Source organism: Lynx rufus, unplaced genomic scaffold (assembly GCF_022079265.1).
Source record: "Lynx rufus isolate CCGP_SWC_20201006 ecotype Redwood Valley unplaced genomic scaffold, mLynRuf1.p SCAF_2, whole genome shotgun sequence".
NCBI classification, from domain to species: Eukaryota; Metazoa; Chordata; class Mammalia; order Carnivora; family Felidae; genus Lynx; species Lynx rufus.
The window spans coordinates 206558694-206574274 of NW_025814834.1; the positions used below are offsets into that span (position 1 = coordinate 206558694).

Sequence of the window (15581 nt, forward strand, 5' to 3'; positions counted from 1 at the left end):
ATGGCGGTCCCTGGCCCACAGGAGGCGTTCGGCTTAGGTTCCTTCCTCGCCTGTGCTAGAGTCCCACCTTACCACTCGTGCTCCCGCTTGGGTCCCCTGCTGTCCCCTGGGTCACTTTGCCTCTGCCTCCCGCATGCCCAGAGCCCCTCCCCGTCCCTGTGCCTGCAGGTGTCAGTGAACGGGAAGCGGCTAGACCTCACCTACAGCTTCCTGGGCAGCCGGGGCATCGGGCAGTGCTACACCAGCTCCCCGTGTGAGCGCCAGCCTTGCCAGAACCGTGCCACGTGCATGCCTACCGGCGAGTACGAGTTTCAGTGCCTGTGTCCCGATGGCTTCAAAGGTGTGGGAGCCCGGCAGGTCCCGGCAGGGGGCGGTACGAGGTGGTCGCGGCCACTCCCACCCGTGCCCGCTCACTGCGCCCTGGCCCACAGGAGACCTCTGTGAGCACGAGGAGAACCCCTGCCGGCTCCGTGAGCCCTGTCTGCACGGGGGCGTCTGCCAGGGCACCCGCTGCCTCTGTCCCCCTGGCTTCTCTGGCCCACGCTGCCAACAAGGTGACTGTCCTGGCCTCTCCCCACCTCCCTCTTGGGGCCCTCTGGGGCTGGACGTGGCACCCACAGTGTCTGTGCTCACCGACTGCACCCCGCCTTTCCTCGTAGGCTCTGGACAAGGCACAGCCGAGTCTGATTGGCATCTGGAAGGCAGCGGGGGCAACGGTATGTATTTCCTGTGGCCAGAGAGGCTTGGCTCTTCCCTGGCTTCCGGTCTCTCAGCCCCTCTTCCGGGTATCCCACACCCTCAATTCTGGCCTATAAGCAGGACAAGCATGTGGGAGGCTCACTGGGCACAGAGGGACGAACAAAAAAGAGCACAGCAACACAGAGCCGGGTCCTGCCCTGTACTTACTGGCTAGGTGACCTGGGCCAGGTCCTTGAGCCACTCTGACCCCAGTTTTCTACTCTACGTTCATGCATTCTGTCAACAAATTATCGTGTGCCCATCCTTGCTCTGGAAGCAGGAGATATAAGATGAACAAGGCAAGACCTTCATTCTCCAGGATTCCACAATCTATTTTTTTTTAATTTTTTTTTTAATGTTTATTTATTTTTGAGACAGAGAGAGACAGAGCATAAACGGGGGAGGGTCAGAGAGAGAGGGAGACACAGAATCTGAAGCAGGCTCCAGGCTCTGAGCTGTCAGCACAGAGCCCGACGCGGGGCTCGAACTCACAGACTGTGAGATCATGACCTGAGCCGAAGTTGGACGCTCAACCGACTGAGCCACCCAGGCGCCCCTCCACAATCTATTTAAAAGCAATCATAATTTTTTTAAAAAAATCAGTGTTTATTGGCCGTTCATAGACCCTGGGCTAACCGCTTAGCCCACACCCATCTTCTTATCTGTCACTAACATAATAGGAGAGGTAGCAGTAGAGTGGCTAAGAGCATGCTCAGAAGCCAGCCTGCCTGGATTCAAATCTTAGCCCTGCCACCTCCTAGCTGTGTAACTTCGGGTGAGTCACTCAACCTTTCTGTGCCTCAGTTTCTGTATATGTAAAATAAAGAGAAGTAACATCCTCCCACAAGGGTTGGATAAAACTTTGTGTCAGGTAAAATTATTTAGTGTATGTAAAATGCTGAGAACAATGTCTGGTCCGCTGTGGGGACAGAGTGTTAGCATTGTTAGCATTATGTCGAAGTCCTAGGATTGTTACAGAGATCCATTGAAATGAAATGGTGCTTGCAGCTGGCCGTGAAGCTCCTGGCACAGCAACTGGGACACAGTAGGTGCTTGGTAAATGTTAGCTGTTATCATCGATCGGCAGAGGGTGGCAAAGTGTCCCCCACCCTCATAGGCCCTCAGGGACCAGCGCTGGCCTGTGGGGATGCGTCTGAGAGGGTGGGGCTAGGGATGCTGGAGCCACACACAGTATGGACGTTGGGGCCAAAAGGGTCCAAAGCAGGCTTCCCACTTCCTGGGCACGTCACTCTCCCGCCTGAGCCTGTCTTCCCGCCTGCAAGAAGGAGGGAACGCAAAGATCCTGAACCTTTTGTGTGCCACTGACCTAGGTGACCAGCTGTCCCGGCTTGCTCAGGACTAAGGGGTCTCTCGGGATGTGGACTTTCAGAGCTAAAAGCAGGACAGGACTCCGCAAATAGGGACGACTGGTCACCCTATCTGGACCCTACTGACCACATAAAACAAAACGCATAGGATTTCAGAACAAACCAATTGTACTGAAATAAGGTTATCAAAATACTTAAAACTTTCAGATTTGTAACACAGGTGCTTCTTTGGTAACACATTAAATAACAAGACCTGGTGGTGGTCCCGACAGCTACCGCAGTTCCAACAAGCATAGACAACGTTCTGAAATATTTGTAACCACTGAAATGCAATAAGGGTATCTGCTAGTGACACATCACAGGTCCCACTGTGGCTCCTTTGGTTTGCTGCCTACATTATACGGGAAGGAATTGCTACATTTCAGTGAGAAGTGAGCGAAGGTAGAGCTACAGGGCTTCCCCATCCAAGTTCACAGGCCCCTGACTTCTGTTCACAGCCCCCTGGGGTCTCCAGAGACTGCAGGTTCAGGGCCCCCATAGTAGCGCACACACGGGCAGAGGTGGGGGTCCTGGAGCCCATGTGGTCGGTGGCCGCTCCACGCAGGCCGGCAGGTGTCTCACCAGCCCCACGTTGTCCCGCAGATGCCCCTGGGCAGTACGGAGCCTATTTCCACGATGACGGCTTCCTAGCTCTCCCCGGCCGCGTTTTCTCCAGGAGGTGAGATGGGTGTTAGGGGAGCCTGTGGGTCCAGGGAGGGGAACAGGAATCTGGGACTTCCCCCTCACCCGCGTCTCCACTCCCAGCCTGCCCGAGGTGCCAGAGACCATCGAGCTGGAGGTTCGGACGAGCACGGCCAATGGCCTCCTGCTCTGGCAGGGCGTGGTGAGTGTGGGCACCTGGCCCGGGGTCACAGGGTTCTCAGCCTCCTGGCGGGCAGGGCCGTGAGAGGAGGAGGGTGAAGGCCACCGCCGTCAGGGGCCTTGGCTCTCCAGGCTGGGAGCCCCAGTGACCCTGTGCTTCCCGGGCAGGATGTGGGAGAGGCCGGCCGCGGCAAGGACTTCATCAGTCTCGGGCTTCAGGACGGGCACCTTGTCTTCAGGTGGGTGCGGGCACCTGGCCCTTCCTCCCCCTCCCTGGCCTCCCTCACCCCCTCAGTGACCCTCTGCTCGGTGCTACGGCTCCTCCCACGAGAAGCTGCGGCCCACGGCACCCCAGCCACACACACCACCGCCGCCTGCCCCAGCTCACACTGTCTTGGGCCTGTGTGACCACAGCTACCAGCTGGGCAGCGGGGAGGCCCGCCTCGTCTCCGAGGACCCCATCAATGATGGCGAGTGGCATCGGGTGACGGCACTGCGGTAAGGGAGTCCACCTGGGCACGAGGGTGAGGGGCGCGGAGTTCTAGACTGGGACGGGACACCGCCCACCGTGTGCAGGGAGGCAAGCTTTGAGCTCTGGGAGACAGAACTCGAAGCCAGGGTCGGGGGAGGGCCCGTGAGCCGGAACAAACTTCCAGGGCCGGACGGAACTCCCCGGGGGGTGGCAGGCAAGCACCCTAAGGGACGAATGAAAGCCGGGTGGGGTGCTGGGAAGCTGTGTTTGTGGGGCCGGATCTCATCCAGTGCGGAAAGGAAAGAGCTCCGAGCAGGGGGCAGGCAGGGAGGGGACTTGGAACTGGTGGTGAGGAGCCTGCCCCCCGTTCACCACAGAGAGGGCCGGAGAGGCTCCATCCAGGTGGACGGCGAGGAGCTGGTCAGTGGCCAGTCCCCAGGCCCTAACGTGGCCGTCAACACCAAGGGCAGCATCTACATCGGTAAGTCCGGGCTGGGCGAGGCCTAGGGCACCCTGCTCAGGGCCAGGGAGGGAACGGGGCTCCTGCAGAGCTAGAGCCTGTAGCCTCCCCCCCGCCCGCCGGGCTCCCGGAGCTGACAAGCCCCGTCGCCTCTCATCCCCGAAGGTGGAGCTCCCGACGTGAGCACGCTGACCGGGGGCAGGTTCTCCACGGGCATCACCGGCTGTATCAAGAACCTGGTGCTGCACTCTGCCCGGCCTGGAGCCCCTCCCCCACAGCCGCTGGACCTGGAGCACCGCGCCCAGGCGGGGGCCAGCACGCGCCCCTGCCCCTCATAGGCAGCCGCCCGCCCCACACGGACTCCCGGGCAGCATCCCAGCCCCACGACGTCGAGTATATTGTTATTAATATTATTATTATGAATATTTTGTAAGGAACTGAGGCAATGCCACGCTTTGCTGCTACTGCCCTGGGCCGGCCTGGAGGGTGGGCACACCACCCCCCACGCACAAACACACCTGGGCAGAGCCGCAGGCTGGCAGGTAGGGCAGGTTGGATGGGAGCTGGTGCCTCAGAGGACCACCAGGACTTGGGGTCAGACACCGTGGTGGCCGATCGGGCTCAGAACTGTCACCACCAATAGAGCCCCGCCCCCAAGTAGAGCCAGGCCGTCCAGTTCTGCAGCCCTCGGGCAGCCCCCCAGTCCTACAAGAGCCAACCGCGGCCTCCAGCTGGTGCCTCACCAGCTGCCTGGGGCGGGGGGCATCGCAATTGCCTTTGCCACCCGCCTCCGGGCGGGGAAAGCTCTTTAGTGCCAACTGTGGAACAAAAGGCAGCTCACTCCTGGGCAGGCAACCCCACCCCCTGCCGGCCCATGTCTCAGCCCCCTCCACCTCCTCCTGGCCAGCCGGGCCACCTGCCCCGGCAGCCTCCCCCTCCCACCGAATCCTCCTGGACCCCCCCCCCCCCGCCCCCAACACCCGACACCTGCCCAGGGCCCCCGCCCTCAGGGGCTGCAAGGGAAAGTCCACCCCAACTCTCACCAGGAGCTGCTATGGGCAGAACCCAGCACTGAGAGGGTCTCCCCGCCCACAGCAGGCCACATCCCCCCACTGATCTGGAAGTGAAGGCCCAGGGGACATGGGGGGAGGAGGGCATCGGTGGTTGAAAAGACTTAGTGCCTTGCGTGGGGGATGCCGGGACTCATGGCTGGGAGGGACAGACAAGAAGGGGACACGACAGCCCTGCCCCGTCTGTGGAGGCCTGAGGGCCCAAATGGGAGCACGTGCCCTCCCCTCCAGCAGTCCACAGATGTGGGGTCAGGACACCTGGCCTCTGTGTCCTAGAAGGGACCCTCCTGTGGTCTGTGTCTTGACCTTTCTTAATAAACGGTGCTATCCCCGCCAGAGCGGTCTGCTGCGCCTCTGACTAGGGCTTGACTCGGTGGCACCCGAGGGTGGGCCGGGGTGGGGCAAAGCCGGGCAGGTGAGGTCTGGGAGTGGAGCGAAGCGGCTTCAGGGGAGTGAGGCCCCCCTGCTCCTTGCCCTTCACGGATCCAGCAGAGGGCCCGCCGATAGCTCCTCACAACAACCACGCGAGGCAGGAATCCTCCCATTTTCCAGAGGAGCAGCCTGAGTCTGAGGGTTAGGCAACCTGCCCAAGGTCAGACGGCCCTCCTGGGGATGGGGTAGAACCCTAGGTCTGTCTGAGCCCAGAGCCGGCTCTCTTTTCTCTGAAGCCACAGCCTCTAGGGACGTCCTCCCTGCCCCTGGAAGGTCGGCCTGCTCGGCTGCGGCCCCCCAGGAGCCACCTGGCCAGGACACGTGTGACAGATGGTGCAGCTGGGACAGAGGCCACGGGCACCAGCCCGCCAGGCCAGCCAGCTGGAGAAGCAGCAGCACCAGGCGAGGCCCACAAGGAGGCCAGTGGAGGCTAGGACCAGCGAAGGGACCGGTGCCACGCCCCGGAGCCGGGGACCTGCAGAAGGAAAGGGAGAATCCACTCAGGCTTCAGCCTGGGCCTGCTGCCCTATCCCTGTCACCTAGAGAGGGACAAGTGTGACCTTGGTGGGAGGAATGGGATCAGGTGGGAACCAAGAGCTGCATACCTCCCGGAGGAGCTGCTGTATCCCCCTCTTCGAGGGCCCGGCCTGCCAGGGGGCTCCTCTCGGCTGCCATCTGGAGGGGGCCTGCAGACCTGAGAGCTGGGGAGGGCGTCAGGGGCTGGGAGGTATGGCCATCTGTAGCCCTCGCCTGGCTGGGCACCAGAGAGGGACCTGCAGCGGGAAATGATAGAGTAACAGAGAACTTTTGAGGACTCCACTCGGTCTCACTGAATCCTCCCTAAACCTCTCTTGTTACTATTAGGATTTCCGTTCTACAGATACGGGAAGTGAGGCACAGACAGGTTAAGTAGCTTGTCTAGATCACAGAGCAGTGATAGGGGAGGACTGGAGCTCCAGCGCCTGGGGTTGACGGATGGAGCCACTTCCCAAGAAAGAGGGTGTATCGGGGAGCTCGAGTGGCTCAGTCGGTTAAGCTGCTGACTTTGGCTCGGGTCATGATCTCTCAGTCCGTGAGTTTGAGCCCCACGTAGGGCTCTGTGCTGACAGCTCAGAGCCTGGGGCCTTGTGGATTCTATATCTCCCTCTCTCTCTGCCCTTCCCCCACTCATGTTCTCTCTCTGTCTCTCAAATATGAATAAATGTTAAAAAAAATTTTTTTTAAAAGAGGAGGATGTATCTGTCTTGAGCATTTTCTGGGCACCAAGCGCTGTACTAGGCGCTGAGCTCTTTACCTGCAGTATTTCACTTGGTTCATGACAATTCTGAGACCTTAGGTGTATCATCCCCATGTTACAGATAAGGAAACTGAGGCAGAGAGAGGGCCATTCTTCCACTCATTTGACTACTATTTCTTGAGCATCTACTGCCCCCCAGGCGTTGCCCTGGGGACAGGAGGAACCGGCAGTGTGTGAAATGGACAAACCCGGTTTAGGGTGCCGAGACGGAACACAAATTCTGTCATGTCACATGGAGAGGTGCTGTGGAGACAGTAAGAGGGAAAAGGGACAGGGCAGGTTGGCTAGGGTCAGCGTTCTTTCCTTTTTCACTGTGGTGAAATGTATACCACAATGAACCATTTTAGCCATTTTTAAGCATACAGTTCAGTGGGGTTAGCACGTTCACATGGTTGTCCGACCATCACCACCATCTCCAGACGGTGCAAAACTGCAACTCTGTCCCCACGGGAACGCTGACTCCCCATCCCCCTCTGGCTACTCAGGGTGCCTCGTGTAAGTGGAATCCTGGTATTTATCCTTTCACATGGGCTTATTTCATTTCACACAGTGTCCTCAAGGTTCATTCCTGTGTTGTATGTTCGTGCATGTGTCTGAATCTCCCTCCTTTTTAGGACGGAAGAATACTCCGTTGTGCAGTCATGTCCTATTGTATCCATCCATTCACCTGTCGGTGGACAGAGGGTGCTATGTTAAATAAAGGGGCCAGGAAGGAACTCACTGAGATACTTAAGTAGAAACCCACAGGAGGCCAAGGTAAACCCCCGAAAACAAGGTTCAGGGCAGTGACAGCTCAGCCCAGGCCAGAAGGCAGGACAGGAAGGGAACCGGGGGCCCGCGTGGAGGCGGGGAGGAAGGAAAAGGGAGGTGGGGAAGGGCCAGAGGAGCCACAGGACAAAAGGAACAGCGACTGTGGGCTTTGCAGGGCTTTGCTTCTGCTGACAGATGAGGCGTGTGGAAGGTTCTGAGCGCTGGAGTAACGTGGGCTGTTTTCAAAGGCCCCTCTGGCGGGGAGTTCACTCCCCACTCCAACGTGTGCGACCCACGGGGTGGCTTCTTCCAAAGAGGACAGTACAGAGAGGGGAGGCAGCAAAGGTAACAGTGGAGAAACCTTACAAACACCACCTGGTGCTGGCAGTATGTGCTTTGGATACGGGGTGATGAACAGGACACTTGGCCCGGGGTCTTCCTGCCAGTGACCCATAACTCCAGTCTCATCCCGAGCAGAACATCAAATTCTGATGATGTGGATGGCTTGGCTATGGGCTGAGAGGAAAGGAGGGAAGGTGACAGCAGTTTTGGTGAGCAGGGGACGTCGGTGAAGAGCAGGATGGGGGAGGGCTGTGCATCAGGTGTTCAGTTTGGGGCAAGTTAAGTTTGAGATGCCACCTACACAGCCACATGGAGAGATTGAGTAGGGAGGTCGGTGTGTCACTAGAGTTCAAAGACGAGTCCAGATGGCAATGTCACATAAAGGAGAGCACCAGAGGAATGGGCATGGAGAGGCTGGAGGAAAGGAGGGTATAGGAATGGGGCCTCGGGCACAAAGCACAGAGTGTCAGGCAGATAATGGTGAACCTGCAAAGTAGACTGAGGAGTGGCCTGGCAGGTAAGTGCGTGGGGTCCTGGGAAGCTGGCCTTCACCCTTCAGCTAAGTGGCATTTTGCGGTAAACAACCTGTTCAACGGGGCATGCCAGCCCTGTTTGCAGGAGGCGGCATCTTAGATTTGCAGGAAGGATCTTCCTGAGTGATCTATTTTGGTCCCCGCTCTGTCCACAGAGCTCATTCCTGGTTATGTTACTCCCTGACTCTATGACTTTGGGCGAGTCATTTCTCCTCCCCAGGCCTCAGTTTCCCCATACATAAAATGTGTGAGTCAGACTGGATCCGTGGTTTCCAGAGTAAGTCTTGAAGGTCCAACTCAGGTCCCTTGGTGAAACATCAGTCAGCCAGGGCCTGGGCCTCCATGTCCTGTTAAATAGAGCATCTCTCCTTTTGAGGCTTGGGCCTCTGGGCGAAATTCCACTTAGGAAAAGCTTCCACCACTAAGCAGCTGGATTTTGGAAGCAGCTGAATTAGATCCTCTCCAGCATCATTCCAGCCCTCGCTTGCTCTGATCCTCAGGTCGTCCCGTCTACACAGATTCCTCACTACTGTGCTTCACCTTATTCTCTCCTGCCATGCCCCTGCCTCCCACCTCCCCGCTGATGCCCTGCCCCAGGGAAGGGCAGTCAGCCCCGCTCCCCTCCTAGCTGTTCAGTGGGGCCTAGGCCGCACCCATGACTGACCTCTGCAGTCGGCCGGTGGCCAGGATGCCTGGTCACTACCATCGCCACAGTTGTCCACACCCCAGCGATCGCACACCAGGCTCCACGGGATGCACCTGCCGGCCCGACAGCGGAAGTAGGCACCACAGGATCCTGGGGCCAAGAGGGGAGGCAGGAGGTGAGGACCCTGAGGCATCCCGTGACCCAAAGGGATGTGCAGCCCTGCAGTGAGGGAACGTGGGAGCTTCGAGCAGGAGACAGCATGGGTGGGCGTTTCATGGGAGACAGGCGTCCGGTCACAGGGACGATGCCGACGGCTAACATTTATCGAGTCCCCGTTGCATGGCGGGCGTGGTTCTAAGTACCCCACTCACACCCCAGCCCGTCAGCTTTTCACAATAACCCCATGGGAGAAACGCTGTTATGAACCCCATTTTAGGAATGAGAAGACAGGCCCAGGGAGGCTAGGTCATGTGACCGGGGCGACACAGCCCGTATCTAAGTAGCAGAGTAGAAACTCAGTCCCATGCTCATAAACACTGTGGCACACAGAGGGTGTGCAGGTGTGTCTGCACATGTGAGTGCACATAGCCTGTGTCGTCCCGGCGAACGTGTATGTACGGGGATGAATTGTATGGTTCGATGCATGGGGTGTGCGGAGAGGTTGGCTCACCCAGCATCCCATTTTGTGGAGAAAAGCTGGTTCAGGTGGGACTGACCAGCACCACGGCTCCGGGATGGGCGTGGGAATCAGAGCATTCCATTTCCTGGCCATGGGAATGGACACATGATTCACACGACTAATCCGATTTGGCCCTGGAACTTTTGCTAGAACCATTAAGAAAAGATGCTCGCTATTTCATTGAAGTTAGAGCTGTAGTGGTGACCATGGACTTGGAGCTACAGGGTCATCTTGCTGCCATGTACAAAGAGAAGCTGCCTGAGATGGAGGCCAAACAGACTCCCACAAGCCAAAGACAGAGAAGAGACAGAACCCAGGTGCCATTACTTAAACTGCTGGATCCAGCTACACCTGAACCAACGCCTTAATATCCTGGTTATAGCCCCCCCCCATTCTCCTTAGGCTAAACAAAGTTGAGTTGGGTTTTTTTCATCTACAAATGAAGGTGAATAATATATAGATACATAGTAGATGTAAGAGTGAATATAAAAGAAAACACAAATAGTGCGGTTGTGTATGGGTGAGTGTCAGTGTAAGAGTGTGTGCATGAACCCGATAGGGTGTGCCTGCAGGTGTGAGTGACTGGGACTGCGTGTGTGGCCTGAGGATGTGCAATGAGCCTTTCTTCATTCAGATGACAAGACTGATCTAAGGAAGCCAAAGCTGTGATAAGGCTTCACCACTGCCACCTGCTTTTGGGAGTCCAATGAGCAGCGGCAACATTCCTGGGTCCTTGGCTGACAGTTGCATCTTGCAAGAAGGCAAGGCCACAGGGAGAAAGGGAGAAGTGAGAGGTTAATTCTCAACCAGCCAGTGACTGCTGTTTACACAACGTCATAGGCCCCTGGGCATGCTACAGTCTACAGGAGCCAGAAAGGGGACCCCAGGCACCACCGGTCTTGTCCCTGAGGGTTTAGAGTACAAATTTCAGCACGTCCAACTTCGGCTCAAGTCACGATCTCAAGGCTCATGAGTTCAAGTCCTGCATCGGGCTCTTTGTTGTCAGCACAGAGCCTGTTTCAGATTCTCTGTCCCCCTCTCTCTGTCCCCACCCCCACTCTCTCTCTCAGAAATAAATGAACATTAAAAAAAAAACAGAGTGCAAATTTCACATAGTTCCTCCCAGAGCCAGAAACTCTAATGGGGAAGAGAGAGAGAATTTAAAATCCAAAATCAGACCAGGCATAAGGCCAGGGAAGAAGGAGGTGGGCCTGGGGACACCCCCCGACCAGCTCGGTGTTACAGGCCCTCCAGGGCCTAGCACACAGAAGTCAAGTTCTCGGTGAACCTGCACAGGCCCTCAGAGACTGCCACACTCTTTACTCAAAGCGCTCACATCCCATGTTTCATCCTCCAACCTGGGGGCATCTGGGTGGCTCACTGACTCTTGGTTTGGGCTCGGGTCATGATCTCGTGGTTTGTGAGTTCGAGCCCCCCGTCAGGCTCTGTACTGACAGCGCAGAGCCTGCTTGGGATTCCCGGTCTCTGTCTCTCTGTCTCTCCGTCTCTCTCAAAATAAATAAATAAATAAACTAAAAAACAAAAAACAAAAAACCTTTGAAAATCAATCAATCCTCGAGCCTGGATATTTTGCCAGAATTGGCAGTAAAGCTTCTCTGTGGTTTTGGAATCCTGAGTTTTGGCAATTCACCTGCTCACCATCACTGGACACAGCCTCTGCTGCGACGTAAGTGAGTGTCTCCGATCCGGGGCAGCCTGTCGGGACTAAGGTCTTGAATTCAGTTTGAGCAAGAGGACGTACTCTAGCCATAAAGCCCTGCCGCTCCGTGTGTGAGCAGGGAGACCTGGGCACTTGCCTTAACTTCCCCGGGCCCGTTTCCCATCCATAAACATGAGGACAAGAAGACAGGCATGGTGTTGCCGGGAGAAACAGATCTGGCACCCAAGGGGCAAAGGCAATGCTTAACAAATTACTATTAATTAAGATCAGTTCCCTTTCCTTGCTTAAGCGGCTGTCACTCAGTCACGAGAGTCCTAACTCGGCCCCTTTGCAATCATCTGAAGCGCTGACCCAGGAGACAGGAGCCTCGTGTGAACTTGAGAGCGTGTGAGTGAGTCATATCTAAGCGTGCAAAGTGGTACTGTGTGTGTGAGGTGTGTATGAGGGGAACCACATGTGTGAGTGTGCAGCATGTGAGGCACGTGGGTGGGTGAGGTGTGTAAACGAGTGCAAAGTTGTGGGTTATATGCACACGTACAATGTGTGAGAATGTGGGTGTTGGGTGTGAGGGGTGGGGGGTCTTGTGAATGAGTGTGCAGGAGGGGGTCGCGTGAATGAATGTTGTGAGTGTGCAGGGTGCGTGAGTGTGGGTGTTGGGCATAAGGCGTATGCGTGTGGGTCAAGTGAATGCGTGTGCAGGGTATGGGAGTGTGGGTGTGAGGTGTGGGATGTGGGAGAGTATGGGAGCCCTGTGGGAGTGAGAATTGTGAGCGGTCAGTGTGTGTGTGTGTGTGTGTGTGTGTGTGTGTGTGTGTGTGTGTGTGTCAGGGGCTGGTAGGAGGTCTGCTGCACAAGTCCCTGGAAGTCAGATTTCTGGGGTGGCTCTTTGAATGTGGAGCCCCCCTTACGGTGCGGACGCGAGCCCAGCCGCCAGTCCCCCTCCCCACCCCACCCCACCCCCTAGGCCCCGCCCTGCTCCTAGGCCCCGCCCTGCTCCTAGGCCCCGCCCTCATCTTCTAGCGCCGCGCTTGCTGCCCCGGGTAGCCCCCCCCCCCCCCCGCCCTCAGCTGCGCCCAGCTTGGAGGTCCGGGTCCCGGCCCACAGCCCCAACCCACCCAACCGGAAAGAGGTGACTTCGCCCACGAAGTCCACGCGGGGCTGGCGGCCTCTGGTGAGCAGGCGGAGGCCCAGGAAGGGCCCGGAGGACGCCACCGGGGCGGGGATGGTCAGGCCGCAGAGAGGGGCCCCCAGCGCCCGGGGCGCCCCCGGCGGGCCCTCGTAGAACTGCAGGTAGGACCCGGGGGCGCACGGGTCGGCGGGCTCCGGGGAGGAGGCGTTGGACGCCGGAGGCCCCGGGGGCGTCCGCGGCGCCGCGGCCAAGCTGTAGACCAGGAAGAAGCGGAACTGGAAGCGGATCCTGTCGCCGGGGGCCGCCGCCCGCATCCAGAGCCCGCAGTCGGTATCCGGGGCCACGAAGTAGAACCTGCGCGAGGCGGCGTGCGAGCGCAGCAGCAGCCCGTCCCCCTGCCACGTCTGCCCGCAGAGGTCCACCAGGTCGGCTGCAGGGAAAAGCACGGATTCGGGAACCGCGCGACCTGGTTCTGAGCCCTGCCCGCTGTGTGACCCCCAAGTAAGTCACTCACCCTCTCTGAACCTCCGTTTCCTCATCGGTAAAATGGAATGATTGCGCAATCTCAGAATTTTTGTGAGGATTAAATAATTAAATTCAGGTCCTCAAGCTCTTATTCTTTTTTTTTTTTTTTTTTTAGTTTGTTTATTTTGAGAGAGAGAGCACGAGCAGGGGAGGGGCAGAGAGAGAGGGAGACACAGAATCCGAAGCAGGCTCCAGGCTCCGAGCTGTCAGTGCAGAGCCCGACGACGCAGGGCTGGAAATCAGGAACTGTGAGATCATGATGTGAGTTTAACCAGCTGAGCCACCCAGGCGCCCCCCTCAATTTCTTATTCAAAAACTCTAGGATTCATTTCAGAATTTTCCAGAGTTTAGAAAGATATGGTGGTGTATATGCAGGATATTGACCTCCATGATCAAACGCATTTGCTAGAGCAGGTGTAAGGATACATAACCCTAAGCAGGGCAAATGAAGACAAGAAACAGCCCCCTGTCGGTTCAAGTCAGGAAGTCCCAGTAAATTAGTTAAGAAGGAATTTCAGTTTTCAGAGCTTTTCATAGTTTGCAGTTGAAACTAAAGGACTGTGGACACGTAAGCATTCGGTGCTCAGGACAGTGCTTGGCATTTGAGTGTCACCCACGTTAGCTATAATTAGCATCTTATTGGAGGAGGGAGCAGACACAGGCTTTTCCTGTTGCTCCTTGCTAGAAGAATCTTAGTATCTCTCAGCTGCCAGGGAGCAACGTACCAGCCTTCCTGGCCATTGGCCTAAACCAGGTTTTGTGATCCTAATTCTATTTGCAGGGTTTAGGGATTGGTATGTGACCTGATTCTGGCCAATGAGATTGAAGGTTTGCTGAGGGCTCCTGAGAAAGGATTTCCTCTCTGATTAAACAAAAAGAAGAAGAAAGAAAAGGGGCACCTGGGTGACTCAGTTGGTTAAGCGTCTGACTTCGGCCCAGGTCATGATCTCATGGTTTGTGGGTTTGAACCCCCCACGTTGGGCTCTGTGCTGACAGCTCGGAGCCTGGAGCGTGCTTCAGATTCTGCGTCTCCCTCTCTCTCTGCCCCTCCCCCCTCCCCCCACTCTCGCTCTGTCTCTCTCTCTCTCTCTCAGAAATAAATAAACATTAAAAAAAGAAAAGAAAGGAAAAGAAAAGGGAGAGCTGTGTGATGAGGACCCTCTTTCTTCCTGCTTGTGAAAGTGGTTGACTGAGAATGCAATGGCCAGCGCTGCAGCAGCCATTTTGCAAAGATGAGGTCATGAGAATTCTGCAGCATCACTGACACGGTTGAGCTGCTAAATTAACCATTTCTGGAATTATCTATGGCCCCATGAGTGAAATAATAAATGTCCTTTTAAGGGCATTAGTTTGGTATCTGTTTACTCACATCCCAAAACATCCTCATTGGTACAGAGTTGTTGTGAGGATTAAATGAGATAATGCGTAAATAATCAAACTAGCTCTGAGTTTTTGCAACGATAGAGAAGAGGAGGTGGCTTTTCTGGTGCATGGCAGGGGCATGAGTGGGTCTTGAGGACCAGCCAGGACGTGGGTCTTTGGGGAAGCAATTCACCAGCAGGGCTCAGGATATGGGAGCATTTTCTCAAATCTGCGGGGACCTAGTAAAGCTAGGACGTGCCCCGGAGGCACGCAGGAGAGGAGGGAGTTTTCAAGAGTGAGTGAATTGAGTGTTTTCTATGTGCCAGGCGCTAAGTGTCTCGCACATTTATCTCATATGCACAATAATAAAAGTCCCTTGAGGGACCCTTATTCCCATTTTACTGCTGTAGACACTGAGAGGTGAAACAGTGATCTCAGGGGTGGAAATGTGAGAAGAGGCATGAGAGTGTGAACACAGGATGTCTGACCTCAAAGCCCATGGTGTTGTCCATTGCCCCCCCCACACACACCCCCCAGACCCCTGCTTCTGGTGATTTGGAGTTCCAGGCTTCCGGAGGGATTTGGGGTGGACTTGGGGGGTACTAAGCAAGACCAGGCAAGGGGTTCCCAACCTCCTCCAAGTCAAGGGGTCCCAGCCCATCTTGGGGAAACACAGTCTCTAAGGGTGGTAGGACCCACATCTCCTGCCCGCCTGAGCCAAGGCCCCTCGTGCTCACCTGTCTCCAGAGCAGATGCAGCCAGGGCAGCTGCCCCCAACAGGAGCAGCTGCGGGAGACAGGCCTCCATCCAGGCCCTGCTGTGCCCAGCAGTGGGGCAGACCCGCAGAATCTTCGGTTTGGGGTCTTTGGGGAGACCAGGTTGTGGGGACCTGGCTGGCAGGACACGAGGAGCAAGGGGAGGTAAGTCCACCAGCTCTCTGGTCCCTTCACAGTGATCTTTGTGCTCTAGATCCTTCTTCAGATCAGGATTGTGTCCGGAGTTGCCATGGAGATTTGGGGCTGAGGCTGGAGCCTGGGGAAAGAAGGCGGGGAAGATGTCTGCTTACCCCATGCCAGATGGGAACCAGGAAACTCAGATCCGGTTCAGCCACAAGGCTTCTGGGAGGGGCACCCACAGCCTCAGAGACCTACTGCTCTCTGGACAAGTCGACATCTTAGGGCCGAGCTTGAGAGAAGCCCAGGACATCCAAGGGCCACTCTGAGGGCTCTAAAAAGGCAGCAAATGATGAAGGAGTTCATTCTATTACCAAAAAGTA

At 56.5% G+C, this 15581-nt stretch overlaps 2 protein-coding genes across 2 annotated transcripts in view; one reads left to right on the forward strand and one right to left on the reverse strand.

Moving 5' to 3' along the window:
- HSPG2 (heparan sulfate proteoglycan 2) overlaps nucleotides 1-4302 on the forward strand; it is an 81397-nt gene extending 77095 nt beyond the window's left edge. Inside the window, exons 94-102 of the mRNA XM_047082383.1 lie at nucleotides 169-340; nucleotides 432-554; nucleotides 660-716; nucleotides 2709-2784; nucleotides 2871-2949; nucleotides 3096-3166; nucleotides 3342-3425; nucleotides 3777-3880; nucleotides 4025-4302. Of these exons, the coding sequence (XP_046938339.1) occupies nucleotides 169-340; nucleotides 432-554; nucleotides 660-716; nucleotides 2709-2784; nucleotides 2871-2949; nucleotides 3096-3166; nucleotides 3342-3425; nucleotides 3777-3880; nucleotides 4025-4197 (939 nt within the window). The 3' untranslated portion in view covers nucleotides 4198-4302. The remainder of the gene's footprint in view (nucleotides 1-168; nucleotides 341-431; nucleotides 555-659; nucleotides 717-2708; nucleotides 2785-2870; nucleotides 2950-3095; nucleotides 3167-3341; nucleotides 3426-3776; nucleotides 3881-4024) is intronic.
- Nucleotides 4303-5253: 951 nt separating this feature from the next.
- On the reverse strand, nucleotides 5254-15112 carry LDLRAD2 (low density lipoprotein receptor class A domain containing 2). The gene is made up of 6 exons (XM_047082384.1): nucleotides 15043-15112; nucleotides 12405-12848; nucleotides 8948-9079; nucleotides 5967-6134; nucleotides 5723-5836; nucleotides 5254-5351 (listed from the first exon to the last, which is right to left on the reverse strand). Exons 1-6 carry the CDS (start codon nucleotides 15110-15112, stop codon nucleotides 5254-5256), a joined length of 1026 nt encoding a protein of 341 aa, XP_046938340.1.
- Between the last annotated feature and the right edge of the window lie 469 nt (nucleotides 15113-15581).

Coding starts and splice junctions, on each gene's coding strand:
- LDLRAD2 (XM_047082384.1), bottom strand. CDS start 15,112: ATGGAGGCCTGTCTCCCGCAGCTGCTCCTGTTGGGGGCAGCTGCCCTG. Junction 6,135..8,947: donor GCCACCGGCCGACTGCAGAG/GTCAGTCATGGG, acceptor TTCCCGCTGCAG/GTCCCTCTCTGGTGCCCAGC. Junction 5,352..5,722: donor CTGGCTGGCCTGGCGGGCTG/GTGCCCGTGGCC, acceptor CTCCACTCCCAG/ACCTCACCTGCCCGGCTTTG.